General features: G+C 54.4%; 1 protein-coding gene across 2 annotated transcripts in view; it reads right to left on the bottom strand.

The window, feature by feature from the left end:
• Positions 1–13,779: 13,779 nt before the first annotated feature.
• Positions 13,780–24,144, bottom strand: part of EEFSEC (eukaryotic elongation factor, selenocysteine-tRNA specific) — a 284,050-nt gene continuing 273,685 nt past the window's right edge. Inside the window, exon 7 of one of the 2 annotated variants that reach the window (XM_063806205.1) lies at positions 13,780–16,454. In XM_063806205.1, the coding sequence (XP_063662275.1) occupies positions 16,447–16,454 (8 nt within the window). In that variant the 3' untranslated portion in view covers positions 13,780–16,446. The remainder of the gene's footprint in view (positions 16,455–24,144) is intronic. The other variant, XM_054680973.2, reaches the window with a different exon arrangement.

Here is a 24,144-nt window from a genome sequence, read left to right as displayed (position 1 = left end):
TTTGGCTTCGGGAGAAAAGTCAGGACCAGGGACGGATACTCGAGACTTATTAGCTTATAGCATGGTATTAAGGGGATGCGAGTGGACAAGATTACCCAGAGAGTGAACAGAGATGAAGAAAAATCCAAGGACATTCAGAGGCCAGAGAGAGGAGGAGAGGCCAGCAGGAGGTGGGAAGGAACGGGCCCCATCTAGCTCACCCCACCGTTCCTCGTCTCATCTGCACCAGTTAGCATTCTCCGGCTACAAGGGACAGACTTCAACCCCAGCCAACTTCAGTTAAAAGGGAGGAGGAACACTATTGAATGGGTACAAGCTGAGTCAAAAGGAGAAGAAATCACACGGGTGTGGTGAGGCCAGGAGCCCAGGCAGTCCTGGATTGAAGGATGGTCTCCTTAGGTTGCTGCCATTGGAACAGATCAGCCCCTCATTTCCCCTTCTTACATGAATCTGCTCAACGGTCTGTCGGCCATGCTGGTGTGTAGGAAGGTGATCACCGTCACTAGCTTCACCATCATCATCCCTGTCATCATCACCGTCATCCCCTCAGCCACCTCCCGCACCACTGTTCCCACTGCCCTTGCATGTCGCCACCACCACCGTCACCTCCACCTCCACCAACACACCCTCATCGTTCATAACCATGCCAACACTACCCCCGCCCTGCCATCGCCATCACGACTGTCACCAACACTCCAGACACCATCACCGAGCGAGGTTTGAGCATCCACTACGTGACTGGCAGGAGGTTGGATTTTGTTGACACCACGATGAGCAAAGATCACTCCTACCTTCAGGTGGGGTATAGTCTAGTGAAGGAAATAGATTTGACTCAAATAGTCACAACAAAAGTTGTGAAACTATTACTCAAATGTGCACCACAGGAGGCAGAAGGGAAGATGAGCAGAACTGCCCTGAGAACAAGCTGTCAAGATCTAAAAGGGAGCAGGGGTGATCCTGGAGAGGAGCATGTGGCAGGCAGAGGGTCTGCACCTGTGTAGTCCCCACAGCAGGAGGGACAGGTGATGCCAGGGCTGGAGAAGACCACTGTGGCTGGCAGGTGGTGGCAGGTGCTGGGCTGTCAGGGACCAGATGGTGCAGGGGCTGTAGGAGTATTGTCACCTGGATGCTAAGAGCAATGGAAAATTACAGACGGGTTTGAAGCAAGATGGTACTATTGGATTTGCACTGTGAAAAGATCATTCCAGCAGCCACGTGGAGAAAGGATGACAAGGCCAGCATGGCAGCAGGGACCAGTTACGAGGAGTCCCATTCATGCAGGAAGGTGGCTGTGGGGGAGACAGACAGAGGAGGATGGACTCAACACTTCTCTGGGAAGTGAGATCCCAAAGGTTGTGGTGATGGGTCAGAATCTGACTAAAAGGAAGGGACAGTTGAGGCAGACCGCCAGGTGTTTGGCCCAAGCATGAGAATGAATAGTGGGGCCCTCCACTGAGACAGGGAAGGAGGAAAAGGACTGTGTTTGGAGAAAGAGCATGAGCTCAGGTTTGGACCTGCTAGGAACGAGGTGCCCTTGAGACCCCCACTATATTTCAATGGTCGGTTGGAGCATGGATCTGGACTCAGAGAGGTGCTTAGGTTTGAGAACACGTTTCAGAGTCATCTGCGTATAAGGAGTCAGTGAGAGCTGGAGTGGACAAGGCCACTCAGGAATAGCCAGGCGACAGGGCCGGGAATCCTGTCCTTAATGCCCAGCTGGGGAGGAGAGCCCTTCAGAGGACACAGAGCTGGGGTCTCTGGAGGGAGGGACTGTGCGGAAGAAAACCGGCTTGGGGGGTACCTGGGAGCCAGGAGGGGAGGGTATTTCAAGAAGAAGGGAGTGTTAAACCACGCTGACCACTGCAAAGAAGGTCAAGAGTGACAAATGAGGCCTCAAGAACATTAGTTGGTTCTGGCAACACAGAGGACATTGTTGACCTTTGTGGAAGCTGCTTCTATGGAGTGAGGGGGCAGCGATCAGACTGGGATGGGAGAGGGGGGCCGAGGGAATGGGACTGCAAACACGGACAGCCCTGTCCAAATGCTGGGAGAGGGAGCCGAGAAGTGCGGACAGGCGGACCAGAAGCGGCTATGGCACCAGTCGGGCTGAGCTGAGCTGTGCTGTGGTACCAGCCTTGGGCCACACGGTCCTCTGTGCCCTTCACTTTCTGTGGACACAGAGGCTCGATTCGATTCAGGGGTGAGGCCTTGGCAAGAACCTGCATAGGTGGGTGTGCCTCCCACGGCGGTACTCAGGGACGCCTCGGGTCCACCTGCTCCTTTTTGGTGGGGTCAAGACTGACCAGTGGTTCAGGGCTTCCCAGCCTGGCCCATCTGTGATAAAGTCCCCATCAGCTTCTCACCCATGACTTTGGTGGTCAATGGTTATCATGCCTAGTTCATTATGACGGGTTGTGACGTGATGACATCATCCCTTCTTTCTTTTTTATACATGAGCTGGCATTTTCCTAAAGAGAGCTTCCCTTGTCAACTAGTTACTCTGAGAAATAGTTCATATAGGAAATGCATGACTGCTGGCCATTCTTTCCTTTTGTTTTAATATTTCTGGAATGATGAGGTGGTTTCCAGTATACTCATTATTGACCAATGAGGTCTGAGCTCCACTGGGAACACATGGGTTTTTAGCACCTTTGCTCTCTTTCCATCTATTGAAATTTTCTGACATTCAAGGTAACTGCTGTCTGGCCTGAGTGGGAGCCCCTGCAAGCAGCTCCCATATTTTGTTTTCTTGGCTCTGTGGTCTCTGATGGCTGCCCTTGTGTCTATAAGATGCTCCAGGCTCGTGTTGAATATGCCCTGACTCATACCTGGTGCCTTTGAGTGGGACATGGTATTTAGAGACCATGGGAGCAGAGAACTGAGAGGAGCCTGGGAATGGAGAGGAGGAAAAGGAAGATGTGAACACTGCCGTCTGCTACAGGAGTCTGGAGAAAGCAGCCGAAGAATAACGGGGCCAAGGGCACTGCGGATCCACTGGGAAGAACACAGTTGTGTGGAAGAGGAGGGCTATGTGTGGTAGAGAGAAGGGGCATTCATCATGTAAGGTCCTCAGAAAGGAGAGGGGCTGGGGCCACACACAGGTGAGTTCAGTCTTGGCGGAAGCAGCAATCAATTCCTCTCACAACAGCAGGGAGGAAAGAGAGAGATGTGTGTTTGTCGCTTGGTCACAGGAAGATGAAGGACTTCCTGTAGCTTCTAGTTTTTCTGTAAAATTGGAGGTGAGGTCATTTCCTGAGAATAAAGTGACAGGAGAGCAGGGGAGAGGCTAGAGATTTGGGGAGGGAGACGTTTCTTAATGTCTCTTTAGAGAGTGGGAGGATTGGGCCAGGTGTGGTGGCTCACGCCTGTAATCCCAGCACTTTGGGGGGCCAAGGTGGGAGGATCATGAGGTCAGGAGTTCAAGACCAGCGTGAACAACATGGCGAAACCCTGTTTCTACTAAAAATACAAAAATTAGCCAGGTGTGGTGGCGCGCACCTATAATCCCAGCTACTCAGGAGGCTGAGGCAGGAGAATTGCTTGAACCTGGGAGGAGGTTGCAGTGAGCAGAGATCATGCCATTGTACTCCAGCCTGGGTGACAGAGTGAGACTCCATCTCAAAAAAAAAAAAAAAAAAAAAAGAGTGGGAGGGTAGGCTGGCCCCAGAAGCACAGAAGCACAGGCTGCTGGGCCGTGGGGAGGAACCGTGCAACCATCCTTAGGAATTCACACTGAAACCAATCGTCCCTTGGGGGTTGCTTTCTCTGGGCTAAGCTGCTCTGGTGCAGGTAGAAGAAGGCAGCAGCCTCCTGGTGTCTATGCCCTATAGAGCCCCTGCCCACACTGTGTGGGGTGGACATAGATAACCAACAGGATGTTTTGGAAACGACAGACTGTGACTTCTGAAGCTCAGGCATCAAAGACACTGTGGGTTTCACTTTCTGCTCACTTGGGTTATTCGCTCTGGGGGAAGGCAGCTACCATGTCATGAGGACACTCAAATGGCTCTGTGGAGGTGTCCCTGTGGTGAGGAATCAAGTCTCCTGTCAACAGCCAGCACCAGCTTGCCACTCACTGTGTACACCATTTTGGAAGCAGGTCCCCATCCCCAGTCAAGCCTTCAGATGATGATAGTCAACATCTTGACTGAGTCAGAACCACCCAGCCATGCTGCTCTGGGATTCCCCACCCACAAAAGTGGCATGAGACCATAGTGTCTGTTGTTGTTGAAACTGCTAACTTTTGGGATAATCTGTTACACAGCAATAGGTAACTAACACTGATTGTGACCACAGAAAGACAGTGGTGCATGCAGTGTAGGGTGCTAGCAAGCATGCTATTGCAATGCAGTCTCCATGCTATTGCAACGCAGACTCCGCTGGCTCTGACTGGTGGGGTTGGGGAACTGAAGGAAGTGAGGAGGCTGATGGACTGAGGGAAGCAGAGGGAAGCTCAGTCCCTCCTGCACTGAGCACTGGAGGAGGGAGCCAGTGAAGGGGAGAGTGGCCAAACCAGGGGATGGCTGAACGAGGCAAGCTGGGCAGAGACAGAGGTTAGGATGTGGGGAGAAAGGTGTCTGAGAGCACAGCAGGAGAAGGTCACTGAGGATGAGCCAGTCAGGAAAAGAGGATGAGCCTGTCCAAAGGCCAGGCATTGGACAGATTGTCCAAGTGGACAAGAAACTCCTCCAGGAAGATGGGAGAGCTGGGATCAATGGAAAAGCCTGTGAGTCTCTTCAAATTCTTCAGTGAATGAGGAAGAGTGGCTAGGAGGTCAGGAGATGCAGCAACAAGAGTGGGAGTGGTGGGATGGCCTACTGATGTGAGCCTCAGAGGGGAAGGCTGGACTTAGGGAATTTGTTTTTGCATAAGGAGGAAGAGGACAAGTCTGAAAGAAAATTAAAGAACAAGTAGACTGACCCAATTTCCTGAGTCTGGGATAAGGAGGATGGAGAAATTAAAGCCATTGTCAGCACCGTTGCCACCACCACCACCATGCCCATTGCCATTACTGCTAACGTTACTGTGTTAGGCCGTTCTTGTGTTGCTATAAAGAAATACTTGAGGCTGGGTAATTTATAAATAAAAGAGGTTTAATTGGGTCACGGTTCTGCAGGCTGTACAAGCATGGTACCAACATCTGCTCGGTTTCTGGGGAGGCCTCAGGAAGCTTACAATCATAGCAGAAAGTGAAGTGGGAGCAGGCATATCACATGGTGAAAGCAGGAATGAGAGAGTGTGGGGGAGGTGCCACACACTTTTTAAACACGAGATCTTGTGGGAGCTCTTTTACTATTAAAAGGACAGCACCAAGTGGATGGTGCTAAGCTATTCATGAGAAATCTGCCCCCATGATCCAATCACTTTCCACCAGGCCCCACCTCCAACATTGAGAATTACATTTCAACATGAGATTTGGAGGGACAAATATCCAAATTATATCAGTTACCGTGTTATTATCACCTTTAGTGTTATTATCACCTTTAGTGTTAGCAACATCATCACCGCGTTATTATCACCTTTAGTGTTATGATCACCTTTTGTGTTAGCAACATCATCACCACTGCTACAGGCATCACTATCATTACTAACAGAAACCCATCACTGCCACTACTACTGTCACCTTCTGTATCGGCAAGATCAATATTGTTGCCTTACACATCAGTATCACCAGCATCACCTCAAACATCACCATGACCATGTCCATCACCATCAATGAGACTCTACCATCACCTCTGCCACCACCACCTTCTCTATCACCTCACATGCACCACCAGTACTTGGACCCCCACCTTGCCGGCCATCATTGCTCCCACCTTCAGGAAGCCACCATGGCCACCACAAACATCCTCATTGCCACCCCTAGTGCCAGCATTGCCACCTCACGCCTACCACAACCTAATACCTAACCTCTACCACTTCCAGCCTCATTGGCACCATCACCACTACCAAGTCTGAATCACAGTGGCAGACTGTCAACTGCACCTCAACCAAGCGGGGGAAAAATTATGGCATATCCATGAAAAAATAAAAGAAAATGAAATCACACTGGCAGAGCTGCTAGATGTCTGCCGCAATACCCATCCCCCTTTTCTTCCTTAGAAACAGAATGCCAGAGTCTTCCGTGGCACAGGGGTGCTGGGAATAGAGATCACATTTCTTAGGCTCCCTTGCAGGTAGGTGTGGCCATGGGACTAAGTTCTAGCTGAAGGGCTCTAAGTGAGAGTGTGAGGGACTTGCAAGAAATCTTAAGGAGGGCAGCCCCTTCCCTGCTGCGGCCCAGGCAGCCACCCCCCCTCGCCCACGTTACCACGATCACCTCCTAGAGGGTCTTTCTGCATCCTCCTTTGCCTCCTGACTCTATGCAACAGCTAGTGTTCTGTGAAAATGTCAATTAGACCAGTTACTGCCTTATTCAAAACCGTCCAGCCAAGAATGAAATCCAAACTCCTTCTCCTAGGCACAACGTTCTGCCACCTCTTCATTCCCATCTCCCACCAGACTCCCTCTTGCTTGCTAATCCCTATGTGGCACTGCTTTTGAAGCCCCTAATGAACGACTCTTCTGCTCACCACAGGGCCCTTGCACATGCTGTTCCCTCTGCCCAGAATGTTCTTCAACCCCTAACTTCTATGGATTCTTTCAGCCTCTGCTAAAATATTCTTTGTTCCAGGAGCCCTGCCCTGACCCCCTAGCCAGGTGAGCATCTTGTATACTCTTGCTTCAAGGCCCTGTCCTTGTTTGTAACAATAAATCTGTGTGTTTCCATGTTGCATGCATCCTCCCTACCAGGTGGGGCTGCCCTGGGGGCAGGGTATGTTGGGGGACGGTTGGTGCCTTCTGTTTTCTCAGTACCAGAAACAGCACCAGGTACATGGAAATATTTGTTGAAAACAATGCATGGGTGAGGGAATTAATGCTGACCCCATGTCTAGATCTAGACTCCTGCCTCAGTTTCCTTCAGGGAAGTATTAAAGTTTTCCTTGCCTCAGTTTCCACATTTATAAAATGGGAATAACTATAGACCCTACTTATTGCAGTTGTTTGGAAGATATGAATAAGGGTTTAGAGCACTGTACGGCTGAAGGATCACATAAGTGCCTCCGATACTGTTTTTGTTTCCCTGCCCACTGGGTCTGTTTTAATGACACTGGGGCCTCTCTCGCCTCCAGCCTGCTGGAATAGACATCGTCCCTGTCTCATCCGGTCAGCCTCTTTCCTGGGGTCTGGACCTACTTCTGACTTCTTAGCTCCTGAAAGGTCCGGACAGTTTCCAACACCCTCCCTAGCAGATCATGCCCCTTGATGTGAACCTGGGCCTGGAGCACATCCAGGTTTGCCTTCAGTCCACCTCCAGGGGAGCCTCCAGTCCACCTCCAGGACAGCCTCCAGCCCACCTCCAGGGGAGCCCGGCTTCTCACTCCCCCACTGTTCTCTTAGGTCACCCCTGGTTCCCATCTAAACTCACCTGACTCCAGCATTTTGGCTGAAATGATATATTCAGCAATTTTTACTGAATGTCAAATGTTATTTAATCACAACTAAACTTGCGTACTCTAAAACTTAAACAATACAGAGAAATTAAAAAACAAAATTAAATAATCACTCCCAAACCCCACTACCCAAAATAATCATCATGAACCTGAATGAGTGTAATTCCACATCCCTCTGGACCCCTAGATACCCAAGACCAAGAGAGGCCAAAAAATATGTAGCTGGAATCACTGGTGTAATAATGCATCATAGCATATGTGCAGTTTAACAGTGTGAAAAGGTTCCATTGAATCAGAGTTAAAAAAGCTTAGTGTGCCATAGGAGGAACTAATGTGCCATGGAATGTTGTGCTGGTCCACTCTGCTGCTGAAGCCGTGCTAAGCAGGCCTGGGAAGCAGTGTGGCATGCACCCTGGTTATCTTGGTAAGATGCATGGGGCTTGCTGTATCCGTGGGGACCTGAGGGATCCCAAGCTCTGGCGCAGGCTGTGAAATCTCTTTTGGGGAAAAGGAGAAGTTATTGCCCCTCACACCTTTTACCACAAAGAAAGAGGCACAGCATTTAGTGGGCCTTCTGGGACTGGGATGCAGCAGCTATCAGCCTTGGGGACACTGCTCTGCATTCATCAGGTAGCTCAAAGGCTACACATTTTGAGTGGGCCCCAGAGCAAGACAGGCCCCGGCAGAAGGCTCTGACTGTGGTCAATCTGCCCCGAGGCCTGGCCACACAATGTGATGGCAACAGACACGCCTTCGTGCGGGATCTCCGGCCAGTTCTGGTAGGAAGTTGCTTAGAGTCCTGCAGCGAGGGCGTGCTGTCCTAGAAGGAGCTCCTGGAATGCTGCTGGGCCCTGCAGAGCCTGGGACATCCAGTGACCCTGTGACAGCAGGCAGCTGGCTGTGATCAGATCCACTGAGTCCTGAGGTGGCTGGATGGCTGGCACAGTGGCCACCCATTGTGTGACAGAAGGCGGAGGCGCTCAGGTCCAGACCTGAGCAGGTCTGCGGAGGAGGCCCAGACTCCCTGTCACCCATCTCTGTTGCGCTGACACCTATTCCTGGGCTCACCTATGGCTTCATGGGAGGGTCCCCTAAGGCCACCTGATAGAATTAAAAATGAAGGCCTGGCCCACAGAGGGGTCTGCAACCAAATATGGACCCCCATGCTGTTCTACAGTTCCCAGGAGCGCCCCTGCAGAGGAGCAGTGCTTCGGGCAGCCCTGTAAGCAGTGCCCTCAATGGCTCCAGCTGTAGGGAGAGACCCTGCCCTGAGGAGGGAGTGGCATGAACTTGTGTGGCCAGGCTGGCTGGCCATGGACCCAGAAGGAGTGAGCTTGGGAGATCTGAGGCCAGGAGGTCTGGGGTTAAAGGACAGGTTGGGCACAAAGTGTGTGCATCTACCACAGACAGATGTGACAACCAGGGGAGCCTGACCTGGTCAGTGGCCGCCAGTCAGCCTGTGTCCTTGGCCACTCCAGCGCTTGCACAAGCGGTTTATGAACAGAGGCACCAGGAGGGCAAGAGTAGAGCCATCGGTCTCTGCTACTGTTGCTGGGAAATAAGCAATCACAGTGGCAGAGACAGATGCTGAGTCGGTGATTGGAGACATCCCTTGAGACTAACAGCTACTCAATGGTAGGTTGGTTACTTTGGACCCTGCCCCCCATGGAGGGGCAGCAGCTCGCATGTGCACCCACCCTGGTTTGCCTTCTGGCTGCAGAGCCTCCACTGACATCCCCTTCCCAGGGCTCATGGGGATCTGGTGGCAACATTTCTCCAGCAGGTCAGGAGGCTTCTCAATCAGTTTCCCATCAGAACCGAACACACAGAAAATGATTCGAGTGATGACTTTCTCAGTGTACCCCAGGATGATACAGAATTGGTACCATACTAGATACCCAGGAGAGAAGTTAATCCACTATGTACAATGCAATCCTTAAGTTTAAAAGCTTACTCCTCAGGGAACCCTGGCATCCTGCACAATTGCCTTGGACTAGGGGACTGAGCTGCTGTAAGGAGGTGACAACAGGAATGTAAGAATGGGTGTCCTGACCTCACTTTATTTCACATTACTCAGAAGTGGCTGGTCTAAGAGGAGTGGCCCATGGGAGACTCAGCTCAGGTGCCCGCCTGACTAGCAGCCCGAGGGCTGGGGTCTTGTCCTGTGGGCGGCAGTGCATGCAATGAGCCCAGGCTGGGCCCCGGAACCGGAATACACACCTGGAGTTTGGGGAGGAGGCCCGCTCACCATCATTCCCTTTTGCAGAACACAGACTTCCTGCCCCACAATGTTTCGCTCTGCCAAATTAGCAGTCCTGGCTTGATGGTGGGATGGGACACATGACAAATATGCCACTGAACCTGAAGCCACAACCACAGCCCAGCAGTGAGCCTGCTTGTGAGGGTGATCAACTTGGCCACTGTGAGAAGACTACTGCTGCTGCCCAGGGTGAAGACATCTAAAACTCAGGGAAGGCTCTGGGGCTTCCCCTGGTCCTTCGGTACCTGGGGATAATGACCAGTGGGCAGCTGCAGCAACCTCAGCTGGAAAAGGGCAAGCCAACTGAGGTCTCAGAATCCCCAAGGAAGACCAGGCTACCCCACCAGGCAAATGTCCCAGCGCAGCTGACCCACGGACCGCAGGTGGCGGCTTCCAGAAGAGGTGGTGAGGTGGGGGTGCTGCTGAGCATCAGTTCCAGCACTGAGACCAGGTGCAGCAGGAGGGACTGTGACCCATCCAATACTTGTGTATTAACATTGAACAAAGATCCAGGCTGGCCGCCACCTTGATTTAAGCTCTGGACACACAGGACTCAGTGATACCACAAGCAGGGCCGAGCTGGTCAGGGGTGGCGGGTGACCTCAGCAACTACCTCTTTCAGTGTCCGTGTTTTGATGCTTTGACACCTGGGGCCTTGCTGAGCCTGGAGGGACCACCTCTCTCATGGTCGGCCAATCTATGGTGATGACATGACTCGCTCTGAGCTCACCTTTCAAATGCAAAACCACCCAACCCAATGTCCACACCCCAGCTACCTTCTTTTTTGGAATCTCACACTCCAGACCACCATCCCTCTGCCCTATCCCCGCAAGGGCCAGGACCTGACAACCAGGGGCAGCCCTGCGCCCCAGAGCCCCAAAATTATTCAAACAAATCAGCCCTACACCTGCTTACCCACCTCACCGTTAATTCCATGATGGAGGCTCCTGCCTTCTGGTCCTCTCTCCCTCTGCCTCCTGACCCACCCAGTGCCTCCCGGGCAGCCCCCTCCTCTAAGGAACTGTGAGTAATAAACTATCTTTTCAGCGGCAGTCGTTGCATGGTCTGTTGGCCTTGCTATACTTCAGATTTTCTGTTTCACATCCATTATTTTTAACCGTGGACTGCATCAGACACCTCTGTGCCCACTTCACATCCTCTTGACCTCCTGCTTGTCCCAGCCACGGTGCTATCATGGTCTCTTCCATGTGGTCTTTGCACAGCTTTGCAACTCACTTCTTGCCAGAGCTGGCATGCTGTGAGGACCGCCTGTGGGAACTGCTTGGCACTCACACACTGCAATCCAGAAGCACGAGGTCACTGGGTGGCCCAGTGGATGGATGGGAGCCTATGGCTGTGTGCCCCTCTGCCATCCCTGGGCCAGACAGCATTCAGCACCTCCCACAGGTTTCCACGGATGGCCCCTTGGGGTGGAGCACAGAACCCCACAGAGGCGGCCGGGTTGGCAGTGCCTCCTGCTGCTTTTCCTCCTTCCCTGCCTGGCTCCCCTGTGGCTCACTCACTCCTATCCCCTGGCATTGCTTCCCAACAAAACTTCCTGCACACAGACTCCTTTCTTCCAGGCAGTCCTTTCGGGGGGAGCTCAGGCTAAGGTGAGCCTTGGGTTGCCTTTCCCAAGGTCTGTGCTGAGAATGAAGGGAGATGGTGACGAGGGGAGCTAAGAGCTCCTTCCACCGGCATCCCTAGCTGGGGGTAGAGGGGGGCTCCTCCCTTGGTGAAGGGGAGAGGCATCTATAGAAAAGAACTGAAGGCTGGCCATTGCTGGCTGTCTTCTATCCCTGGCCCAAATATTGGAGCAGCCCTGGGGCAGGGGAGCGAGAGCCCCTATGTGGATTGGAGGCACCCACCTGCCGCTGCCCCTGCTGGAGGTGTGACCTGAGGCTGAAGTGAGGAGGCAGGGCCAAGGGCAAGCCTCCGGTCTCCTCCTGCCCCACAGAGGCCTCATGCCCATTCTGGAGGCCAGAGCCCAGATGTGGAGACACCTGCTCCCCAACCGCCTGCAGTGCTCCAGGCACACGGCTGCAATCCTCTTAGCCTCTAGGGGGCTCTAGACTCCCTACCACACCTACCCCAATACTTCCATGGGTCCTGAGGCTGAGGGGCTTTCTTCAGGGTGGAACAGCAGATCCAGTTAGGAAGGGCCCAAGTTTCAGTCCAGAACCACTGCTCCCGAGCTCTGATCTGTGCCTCAGTTTCCCCACCTGAAGAATGGAAATGACAAGGAGCAGTTCACAGGATGGGAAGGATGGCAGCAGAGAGGATAAGCTGGCTCCTGGGATGGGGCCTGGAGCCTGTCCCCTGGCCGGGGGTGTCTCCCTGCAGATGACAGAGAATGGGCTGCCTTTCCTTGCATGGAAGTCAGCACTGGGGTCAGGCTGGGCTGCAGCTGGGGGAACCTGGATGCCCCTGGGCACTGACGGGGCACCTGAACTCTGAGCTGGGCCCAGGGCTGGGCCAGAGGCCTGCAGCAGGCCCCATGGTGGCCCAAATGCCAGGCTTTTGGGGGAGGTCATTTGTGGTTCAGCTCTTGGGTCCCATAAAGGAGGGCCCCGTGGGGAAGCGAGTTCTCTGTGAGACTCAGTTCCTTTCTTTTCTTTTCTTTTCTTTTTCTTTTTTTGTTTTATTTTTAAATTTTTTTATTTCAATAAGTTTTTGGGGGAACAAGTGGTGCTTGTTTTATTTCAATAGGGTTTGGGGGAACAAGTGGTTACATTAACAAGTTCTTTAGCAGTGATTTCTGAGATTTTGGGATTTTGGTGCGCCTATCACCTGAGTGGTGTACACTGTACCCAAAGTGTAATCTTTTATCCCTCACCACCCACCCTTTCCCCTGAGTCACCAAAGTCCAATGAATGGCTCATTCTTATGCCTTTGCGTCCTCATAGCTTAGCACCCACACATGAGTGAGAACATACGATGTTTGGTTTTCCATTGCTGAGTTGCTTCACTTAGAATAATGGTCTCCAATTCCACCCAGGTTGCTGCGAATGTCATTATTTCGTTACTTTTTATGGCTGAGTAGTAGTCCATGGTATATATACACCACATTTTCTTTATCCACTTGATTGATGGGCATTTAGATCGGTTCCATATTTTTGCAATTACAAATTGTGCTGTTATAAACATGTGTGTGCACGTATATTTTTTGTATAATGACTCCTTTTCCTCTGTGTAGATACCTAGGAGTGGGATTGCTGGATCAAATGGTAGATTTACTTTTAGTTCCATTCATGTCCTTAGCCCACTTTTTGATGGGATTGTTTGTTTTTTCTTGCTGATTTGTTTGAGTTCTTTGTAGATTCTGGATGTTAGTCCTTTGTCAGAGATACAGATTGTAAAGATTTTCTCCTACTCTATAGTTGTCTTAACAGACTCTGCTGATTATTTCTTTTTTTTTTTTTTGAGACGGAGTCTCGCTCTGTCGCCCAGGCTGGAGTGCAGTGGTGCGATCTAGGCTCACTACAAGCTCTGCCTCCTGGGTTCATGCCATTCTCCTGCCCCAGCCTCCTGAGTAGCTGGGACTACAGGTGCACACCACCACGCCTGTCTAATTTTTGTTGTATTTTTCAGTAGAGACAGGGTTTCACCATGTTAGCCAGGATGGTCTCGATCGCCTGACCTCGTGATCGGCCCACCTCAGCCTCCCGAAATGTTGGGATTACAGGCGTGAGCCACCGCGCCCAGCCTGATTATTTCTTTTGCTGTGCAGAAGCTTTTTAGTTTAATTAGGTCCCATCTATTTATCTTTGTTTTTGTTGCATTTGCTTTTGGGTTCTTGGTCATGAAGGCTTTGCCTAAGCCAATGTCTAGAAGGGTTTTTCCGATGTTATCTTCTGGAATCTTTATGGTTTCAGGTCTTAGATTTAAGTATTTGAGCCATCTTGAGTTGATTTTTGTATAAGGTGAGAGATGAGGATGCAGTTTCATTCTACATGTGGCTTGCCAATTATCCCAGCACCATTTATTGAATAGGGTTTCCTTTCTCCATTTTATGTTTTTGTTTGTTTTGTCAAAGATCAGTTGGCTGTAAGTATTTGGCTTTATTTCTGGGTTCTCTATTCTGTTCCATTGGTCTATGTGACTATTTTTATACCAGTACCATGCTGCTTTGGTGACTATGACCTTATAGTATAGTTTGAAGTTGAGTAATGTGAAGGCTCCGGATTTGTTGTTTTTGATTCTGAGTCAGTTTCTTCATCTGTAAATGGGATGGCTCCAGCTGCCCTGTAGGGCTGTGAGAGTCCTGAGGTTTACTGATCCAATCCTGGCAGGAGACATAGTCTGCAAACTAGGGGAAAGGGCTTAATGAGCTGGCCACTTACCAATGCTGCTTAAGGGATGGTGACAGTACAGAGAGCAGGAAGCCACCATTCCTGCCTCTGGGGAGTGGGAGCAGGGCTGTTACTGGAGCTCTCCCAAGCTGCAGCCCAGGAGAGGGCCACCCTCCCACCACAGTGGGGACTGTGGCTCTTAGTCAGGACATGGCCAGCCTCAACCCAGGAGGAGCTGGATGAGTAGTTCTGGCCACTCTCTCCTTCCACCCTTCCAGTCTTCAGCTGGTGTCCCCATTGGTGAACCAGACCAGAGGCAAGGGCAAGGGGACCGTGGCAGGAGAGCACACAGGGCATGGAGAGGGATGGCTGTGGTCGTGGAGGAGGAAACAGAATGTTCAGTATAGTAAGTGAATTGCTGGCAGCCTGGGAGGCTGAGTTGTGCTCTGCCCTGGGTCCCTGGGGCTACAGCACCTATGAGAGAGACTTGCTCTCTGAACCCCTGGCCTGAGGCTGGCAGGAACCACCAGGCAGAGGGCACCCCACTGATGAGGGACGGAGGTGGTACAGGCCTGAGGCTGTACTAAGTGCTGGCAGCATGGTTTTTGTGACTGGGTCTGTGAGAACCAAGCCCATGAGGGAAGCTGGCCCAGCCAGGCCCTGGGAGCTTCTGGAATGTCAGACAGAGACAGAGAAACCAAGACAGTGCCTACCTGCAACCCAGAATCCTGAACAACCTCACACCCAGGCAGCCCCAGGTCATGCTGTCTCTGGGCTTTAGAGCCTCATCAGGGGCTGGTAAAAACTCTTCCTTGCAGCCCCCCCCCCAAGTGCTGGGCCACCTCGGACCTGTAACACCTCTCCCCAGGATCACCTCTTTCTGTGCCACCTCACCGCAGGCAGTGACGGGAGGTTCCTAGAGGATACCTGGGTGCCTGGCCCCCAAAATCTGGTGACAGAGGCTGGGACAAGACAGGGGCAGCTCCTAACCCCACCTGTGAATCAGGCTGGGCCAGGGCTATCCTGTCTTTGTCCCGCTTGGGTCTCCTGCCCAGCCTGGCCAATCTGCACAGACCTTATCTTGGCCATCCATCCAGGCCACCTGGACTAACCAGTCCTGCCAGAAACTGGATCTGGCCACAAATGCCCCTCCCTGGGGGAGAGGGCAGTGAGACAAGCCCCCCACCTTCCACTGGCCTTTCCTGCTGGCTGAGCCAGAGGGTCAGGGCCCAGGGGTAGAGGAGTTGGGCCTCTGGGCTCTCCTCCCCTCCCCCGCCCTCTCCTGTGGCAGGCAAGGCTGGGTCTAAGCTGAGAATGACGCATGGCCCAACAGACAGACTGAGCCATGTCCCTCTCCTACCCAGTTGCTCAGCTGCCAGGGAGTCATAGCCAGGGCCAGGAAGGGAGGATCGCTGCAGAGAGTCGAGGAGCCACCTAGTGAGCTCCCAGGACCAATTTTTCTTTGTTCAAGAGGGAAACTGAGGCCCAGAGAGGCTCTTCTTTATTTGTAAAGCTGTTTAATAATCCATCATATGGGACCACCAACTTTTTCCTTTATATAAATTTATTGTCTCTTGTGTGCCTAAAGGTAAGCATTCTACCCATGTAGCCTTATGTCTTCCTCAGACGGCCCTGGAGGGGTTGGGTATTGCCATTATTCCCACCTTACAGATGAGGAAACTGAAGTTCAGAGAGGTTAGGACAGTTGCCCAGAATCACACAGCTGGGCTGAGATTGGAACTCTCATCCACTTGCAAAGCTGTGCTCTTGGGGTGGCTTCCAGGTTTCCCCATGACATAACTGGGTCTTCTTTGTCCACTCATCTTATTCGTGCCCTTTAAAGATAAATTCAGCCTGGGCAACATAGTGAGACCCCATCTTTCCAAAAAAATTTAAAAAGTAGCTGGGTGTGTTGGTGCACACCTGTGGTTGCACTATTTGAGGGAGGCTGAGGCAGGAGGATTGCTTGAGTCTGGAGGTCAAGGCTGCAGTGAGCTGCGATCGTGCTACTGCACTCCAGCCTGGGTGGCAGAGCGAGACCCTGTCTCAATAAATAAATAAATTTTAAAAAATGAAGATAAATTATTCGAGGTAAGTCACTGGATCAAAGCTTCCGCAGAATTTTGAGTGTCATATTGACAAACTGCACGCCAGAAGCAGGGTCCATGGGAGCTCCACCTGTCCCACAGCTGCCCGGCACTGCTTGTTGTCAGTATTCTTGCCTTTTACTCCAGAAATGAGGAATGATACCATGTGATTCCGTGCGCATAACCTAGACTTGAGGCATCTCGTCTGTGTTGGCCATTTCTGTACCTTCTGGCGTGAATCCCAATCCTCCGTTCTTTGCAGGAGAAGACAAGGGTTGGGAGGCCACAGGTTCCTACTGCTTTCTGGCCTCAGGCTACTCACCTGCAAAATAAAGAGAGAGGGTGCTCCTGGGATGATACTAGCAGCTGACCCTGGCAGGGGACACCAGCTCCTCTGGCCTGATTCCAGCTGCAGGAATGTTTCTCCTCCCAGGTCTTGCCCCAGGCCTGACTCCTGACACTAGGCAGTAAATAACTTTCCATTTGGTCACCCCTGTTTTGGAGAATCTTTTGCTCTGGAGAAAGTGGGCGTGTGCCCCAGTCAAGCCCCACCCCAGTTACCTAGGAGGAGACAGGACCTTAGGGTTGGGTCAGGATGGGTGGGAGAGGGGTAGGTCTGGGAGGGTGGGGATCCTGGCATCCTAAGCATGAGTGTCATTGCCCACGAGGGCCCTGAGCTGCGGGCATCCACATCCCCAGGCCACATCGCTGCATGTGAGGCCAGACGTATCATCCCAAGGCCACCACACCAGGTGGCTGCAAGGCCGGTGGGACAAACCTGGCTCCTGCCTCCTCCTAAGCCCACCAGTCCTCTCTGCCCTGGAGCAGCGCTCATAGTACAGATGGGAAGACTGAGGCAGGAATGGGCAGCGATTGGGTCCCAGCCACCCACAGTGGGTACAGAGGTCTGGCTGGCCTAGGACCAGTTGGGAGGGATGGGGCTGCCCCCCACATGTGCCCCACACCCTTGGCAGCGGCAAATCCCAGCCCCTGCTCCAGGGCTCCAGGTGTGTGGACAGCAGGTTCCTTTGCAGGGAGTGCGAGCAAGAACACAGGCCAGGGACGCCCAGCGACTGGAGTGGGTCACCTGGCGCCGGGGGGAGGGAGGAGCGGGTCCCAGGGCAAGGACGACGCGGTCTTCACCGGAGCCTCGGCATGATGTGGGAGCGGAGTTGTCCCCCACCCCCCAGGTCAGCTGCCCGAGCGCCGCCGAGCGAGGCCGGCCGCCAGCGGGCCATCTGCATGACAAAGGCGCGCCCCGGCGGTGCGAGCGGGAGAGGGGCGCCCCGAGCTCCGCCCGCCCGCAGGCCCGCAGCTGCCCTGCTAAGCCTCCACCCCGCGGCCCGGAGATTTGGGGGGCGGGGGCGGCACGCGAGCCCGGGCGCTCAGCTGTGTTTGCTCGGGGGGGAGCCACGCGGGGCGGCGGGGCTGGGGCGCGGGACAAAGGCCCGGATCTGACCGACCCCGCAGGTGGCGCGGGGGAGGGGGCGGAGGCTCCGGGAGAGGGCGATGGGGGAGGGGCGGCCTCCCGGCTGCCCAACCCCAGTGCCCAGAAGCTGAGACCCCCTCGGGGGGCCGCAGTCCCCGAAACCTGGCCTGGGGATCGCCTGGGTCCTCCTCCAGGCCCCCGGCCCTTTCCTGGAATTCCAAATGTTCAGCAAATGCGGCCACCGTCCGGGCGGGCTGCTTCATTTGTCCTCAGCTCCAACAACACTTTCTCCCTGGTGCCTCCTTCAGTGCCAGCAGGGGTGCCCGACGCCATGTCCCCGGACCACCCTCTCCTGGGAGCCTCTCTCTTCACTTTCCCGCATGTCCAGGGAGCCAGCTGGCCTTCCCAGCCCCACATTCACCGCAACCAGCCCCTTCGCCTTTCCCGCTCCAGGAAACAGTCCCTCCACACTCCCGCTGCCCAGGCCAAACCCGCAGGCACCTGCCTCCACGCCTCTCTCTCCGCTGGCTCCACCTTGGACGTCTCCCCAGAGACGTCTCCCCCTCCCAGTTCCGGCCGCTGGTCCCGCCTGGACCAGTGAGCACCCTCCCTCCTGTACCCGGCTCTATCCCGCTGCAGCCCATTCTCCTGCAGCAGCCGGAGGGTCTGTTAAAGCCAAGTCAGAGATCCTCCCTCCTCTGCTCCACACTCTCCCTTGGCTCCCACCTCACTCACAGGAAAAGCTCACCCCGCAGTGGGCTCCAGGACCACCTGATCTCACGACTGCCACCTCCCCCATCTCTGGCCTGTCTTTCCACTCAGCCTCCCCAGTCTCCTTGGTTTCTCCTTGGGCGGCCAGGCCTCCGGCCTCTGCATGGCCGCTACCTCTGCTTGGAACACACTTCACGGGACATCTGTGTGCCTCACTCCCGCGCTTCCTTCAGGCCTTTACTGAAATGCCGCCTCCTCAGTGAGGCCCTCCTTGGTTTAAAATGTCAGCATGCCTTCTTCAACTCCTTTTGCCTTGCTCTCTGCCCTAGTTTTTCTCCTCGGCACTTCTTCCTATTGGCATTTCTGCACGTGGTACTCATTCCCGTTGCTCATTTTGTTTTTTGTCTTTCCCATTGACTGTAAGATGCACCAGGGCAGAGACTGTCTCCTGTTGGCTGTTGTGACCCCCAAACCTAGCATGGTCCCTGGAACACAGTAGATGCTCAGTAAATATGTGCTGGATAAATGAGTAAATTAAATCCTTTACGCCTCCACAGCACCCTGTAAGGTAGGCCCTCTGTAAGGTAGACACCCTCCTCCCCATTCTACAGATGACAGTGCTGAGGCACAGAGAGTAAGTCACTTGCCTGGGTCTCATGGCTAGAAAGTGTGGGAGGCAGGATTTGAATCCAGGACCTCACTACCCAGTAAGGTCTCAAACTAGTGGCCCACACACTGTTTTTGGCTCTCAGAAAGGTTTTGTGTGGCTCGAACACTTTCAGAAAAAATTGAATAAACTGTGGCCATTTAAAAATCAGGAGGCCAGGCATGGTGGCTTACGCCTGCAATCCCAACACTTTGAGAGGCTGAGGCAGGAGGATTGCTTGAAGCCAGGAGTTTGAAACCTGGGCAACATAATGAGACGTCCCCCACCCCCACCTCTACAAGAAATAAATATAAGCCTGGCATGATGGTACATGTCTGTAATCTCAGCTATTTGGGAGGCTGAGGCAGGAGGATCACTTGGGCCCAGGAGTTTGAGGCTGCACTGAGCTAAGATTGCACCACTGTACTCCAGCCTGGGCAACAGAGTGAGACTTCATTTCTAAAACACAACAAAACAAAAAAATCAGGATGCTTTGTGCAAAATTCCAGACCTCCAGCTTTCCTTGCAAAATCGGAACCTCTGGCCACACCGTGTCCCCAATCCCACAAGGCAGCCACTGGCAGGGGCTGAGTGGCACTGCTCCTCAGGACTGGCATGGACTGCCTCCATGCCCAGTCTCCACCCCACTGCTCCTGGCCCTGCCCCAGGCCTCCCTCCCGTGAGCTTGAGCATTCTGTGCCTCTGCTCTTGCTGTTCCCTCCGCCTGGAATCCTCTTCCCACAGTTCTTGGCCTGGCTGTCCCCTTCTTGTCACTCAAGGCTTAGCCCCTCAGGAAGCCCTCCGTGCCCACTTTGGCTAAGGATCATGATCTGAAGTCACTTTACGAGTGTATTTGGTGCCTGCACACTGTCTGTCTCCCTAAGGAGGATGGCAGCTCCAGTCGGCAGGAGCCAGTTCAGCCCATTTCTCCCGTCCAGGGCAGCACCTGTGCCCACACCAGGCTGCAGGCTTGTTGATTGACGGAATGAATGAGCCGATGAATGAATGAAGAACTTGCGGGTGGCAGCCGCTGTTGTGAGCACTTCCCATGCCTGGAGCACTGTCTCTGTGCACAGCAGGCTTCTGTGTGAGCTGGGGCTGGGTCACACACAGATCTCTTGCCGGGGATTCAAGCTGTGGTGGCTTCTGTCTTCCCAGCCAGGGCCTCAGGCTCTGTGACAACCTTGAGAGGCATGGGCAACCCTATCCCCCACTCCAGTGCCCAGCTCTCGCTGCAGATCTGGGGCTCTGAGTCTTCCGGGTCAGCTGAGCTGGGCCACATGAGGGTCACCTTCCTGGTGTTGCAGGGGCAGCCCTGCCCCCTACTTGCCCAGAACTTCCCCCAGGTTTCAGAAGGAGATAGCTGTGTGAACTGGCAGTGTCCAGGCTGATTCCAGGCCCAGCTCCTTCTGTTTCTTGCTGTGTGACTTGATCAATTTATCTCACCTCTTTGAGCCAGTTTCCCCTTCTATACAGCGGGACCACTGCCCCTGCTTGAGACTTACTGTGAGAGCTCCTGTGCACACCCCCAGCGCCAGTGCCCAGCGGGCACTCAGCACACAGGACACGGTCTGGCCTCCCCTCTGGCTGCCCAGGTGGAAGGCCTCCCCATGACATCACTCCTGCACAGGGGCACCAGCAGCCAAGGGCCTGGGGTCTGTACCAGCCGGCTGGTGGCGGCCCTGTGCGCGCACTCATGTGCATGGTCTTGGGTGAGGGTGTGACCATGTGGATTGTGTGTGTGCATGTGGCTACTTGTGACTGTGTGTGAGTGCCCACACATAGGATCACGTGTGTTGTGTGAGCCTGTGGTTGGGGATGGCTGCTGCCCGGGCATTGGCTCTGTGTCACGGCTTGTCCGTGACTCTGTGTCCCGGTGTGTGATGGTGATGGTGTGGTTGTGGGTGAGACACTGGGCGAGGGCAGGGCCAGGTACCCGAGTGGTCCAGCCAGTCCTCGGCAGCTGGGTGGGCTGGGTGGGAACACGCTCACCTGGCTCTCCAGGCAGCCCTCAGGTGGGGAGTGCACTGGGCCCCAGCTGACCCGGGCTGGCTGGGCAGTCTGAGCCAGAAGGGGCCGGTTGACGGGGTTTCGGGAGGCCACTGCACCCCGGGCCATCTGTTCTCAGGACCTGCTCTGCTGGTCATGCTCTGGGTCCCAGGACCCAGGATGGGGGCAGGAGGCTGCCTTGCTTATTGCAGCCCTGGGAGCCCCTCCTCTGACGATGTGTCAGATACGGCGTCCTGCATGTGGCCTCCCCGCTCACCCTGCCTCCACCGCGTGCCCTCACTGTCTGCCCAGCCTCCTCCCAGTAGCACTATGTTCTGCACCCATCTGGCTGTGAGATGAGGGCAGGGACCCCTTCACCACCCATATCACGTGGACACAGGGCCCAATATGTTCATCCAGCACAGACCCAGTTCCCTGGGGTTTGTTGATGGAACGAGTCAGCTGGAGGTGGTGGCTGCTTCCACCCCTGGCCGGGTGGGCCTCACTGCTGGCCCCTGTCGCTGGGGGAATCGACAGCTCCCTGCCCCCAGCTTTCCAAGGACCTCAGCGGGAAGCACAGCCCCTCCCAGGGACCTCCACTTTTCCCTGCCAAGACTCCAGGCTCTGTGGTGGGTCTGGCTTGTACCCCCCTCCCACACAGTTCCCCAAGGCCTCAGGCCCCCCAAGTGGAGAGACACCTGGCAACCTGGACCTGTTGGAGAAAACTAAGCCTCCGTAGGGACTCAGTTTCCCTGCTGGGCTGGCTGGGGCTGCTTGCCTGAGGAAGCTTCCCTCGGTCTATCTCGGGTTCAGAGGAGGGCTTGGCTTGCCAGGGCAGGGGCAAGGCAGAAGCCCCCAGGACCCCTGCCTGCTCCTCAGGTCCAGGAGGAAACCTACGAGTGAAAGCAGACTTAGTGGGAAAACACACCCAGCCCCAGGAGGCTGCCCACCTGGCGGGCCTCGGGGTCCTGAGCCTGCGACAGAGGTGCAGAGACAGAACCAACAGGTTAGTACAGGGAGAGAGAGAAGCAGCAGACACACACATCACACACTCTGGGGCAGGGATCATGCACCGGGGCCAGGCAGCTCCCCAGGTTTCTTGGATCTGGACTTAGAATGCCAACTGTTAATGCCAAGCCCAGAATGGCTCTGGTTGTCAATTCACAAATGGTGTATATGTGACTGTGACTTTGTGTGTGTGCACATGCATGCGTGAAGGTACATGAGGCTCAAGGGTCTGGTGGGCATGTTTGCAGAGCCTGGCCGGTGTGTGTTATGGACGAGGGATGGAGATTGCCACCTGCCTGTAGCGTGTGTCTGTATGCATGGGAGGCAGCCTGCTGGCCTCTGTGACCGTGCCCCAGTGTCCCTGGGCAAAAGTGTGTGTGATGTGTGGCCTCCCTCAGTGGCACTGCCAGAGCCAGGCTGGGAGCTTCAGTGGAGGACCTGCCCTCAGGGCCCCTAAGTACCCCTGACCCTGGCCCTGGCCTCAGACCTGGACCCCGAGCGGGAGCCCTGGCTGGCCCACATGGGGGCTTTTGTCCATTTCTGAAGTGACAAGAGACACACAAAAGGGCTTTTAATTAAATCAAAGAAGGGGGAAACAGGCCAGCCGGGCCGCTATTATGTTACCAAACGCGAAAATGAAAACTTATTTTTAAAGCTCTGGTATTAATTTGAGATTATTCAGATAGTTAATTAAAAGTGCAGCATGTGTTAAATATTATTTCAACAAAGATTATCATCAGGCCTCCATGTAATGTGATCCTTGGGCTTGGGAGCTTTATGCAAATGGCTGCAGCCAGGAGGAAGGGCCCTCAACAGAAGGGTGGCAGGCAGGGGCAGGGAGGGCAGGAGCTCCGCGTAGGCCCACTCACTCCCCTCGGGTCTGGCTCCCCCAGACACAGGTGGAGTCTCAGCCAGGGCCCCCTTTCCAAGCCCTAGGTGAGTAGGGGCCTGACTGTCTGGCGGGTCTCGAGCCCACCAGTCAGTCAGCAGCAGGGCCCCATACAGTCTTCTGGATGGCACTGTGGGCCATGAGGGAGGCTGGCCACACTGCCTGCCTCGAAGACCAGCACACCTGTAGGTGTGTGTACATGGGCGTGAGCAGGGGGTCTGGGAACAGCAGTGTGGATGTGTGTGCTCCTGACGCTGTCACAAGACTGGGTGTGCACAGGTGACGCTTGTGCATGAGCCGGGAGGCTGGCAGCGTGTTTGTGTTCAGGGTCTCTCCATCTTACACGTGGACTCTGGCACTGACAGTCTGGGCCCCTGCATGTGTTATGAATATTTGTGTGTGGTACACATGGGCATGGGGTGGGCACTGCTGGGTGTGTGCCCATAACCCACCCTGAGCAAGTCACATCACTGCTCAGCGCCTCAGTTTCCCCGTCTGTAGAATGGGATGGGTAATAACAGTAAACGCCTCATTGGGAGAGTTGGACGGGATTACATGGGATAACACAGACAACCAACTTAGGCCTGTCCTGTAGAGACAGAACGCAAGCGGCAGGTGAGAGCCGTCTACCTAATTTTATATCTTAGCCACAATTTTAAAAAGAAAAAATGAAATTAATTTTCATATATATTATTTAACCCAGTAGATCCAAAATATTACTATTTCAGCTCAATACAAAAGGTGATAAGTGTGATTGTTTAGTCTCTCTTTGTCACAGAAGGCCTTTGGAAGCTGGGGTGTACTGGGCCCTGGGTATATCTCATCTTGGACGGCCACATCACCGGTGCTCAGAGCCACGTGGGGACGTGGCGGCCTTTGAGCCTAAGGCCCTGCCCCCCCAGGCCGGCTCTCCGCAAACCCGGGGCCAGCGCTCTCCCGGAGAGACTCCCGGGGCACCTCGCTGGATGGCGGGGACTGGCGGGGTAGGGGTGGGGTAGCCCGGAGACGGGTGGGCCCAGGATCCCTCGCTAACCTCCTCCCCCACACCGTGCACTGGGTCCGTGTCCCTAGGTCGTGCGTCCCAGACAGTCCGACAGGTGTTTGCCGCAGTCCTGAGACCACATTCGGGCTCCCGCCCGCGCTGCGCCTCGCCGGGGCCGCCCCTGCCCGCCCTGCCGTGCGCTCTCGGCCGCTGGGCGCGGGCCGCTCCTGCCCTCTGTCGGCGCCTGGCGGCAGCGCAGTCCCGCGGCGGGCCGGGGAGGGGGCCTGGCTGGCTACGGCCCTTCGGGGCGGAATGGGTGCGTGCCCACCCCACCGTGCAAGGGCCCCACCGTTCCAGG

Source organism: Pan troglodytes, chromosome 2, assembly GCF_028858775.2.
Source record: "Pan troglodytes isolate AG18354 chromosome 2, NHGRI_mPanTro3-v2.0_pri, whole genome shotgun sequence".
Classification (NCBI taxonomy): Eukaryota; Metazoa; Chordata; class Mammalia; order Primates; family Hominidae; genus Pan; species Pan troglodytes.
Note: the sequence above shows the minus strand (reverse complement) of the source record. Positions and strands in the feature narration are given on the sequence as shown.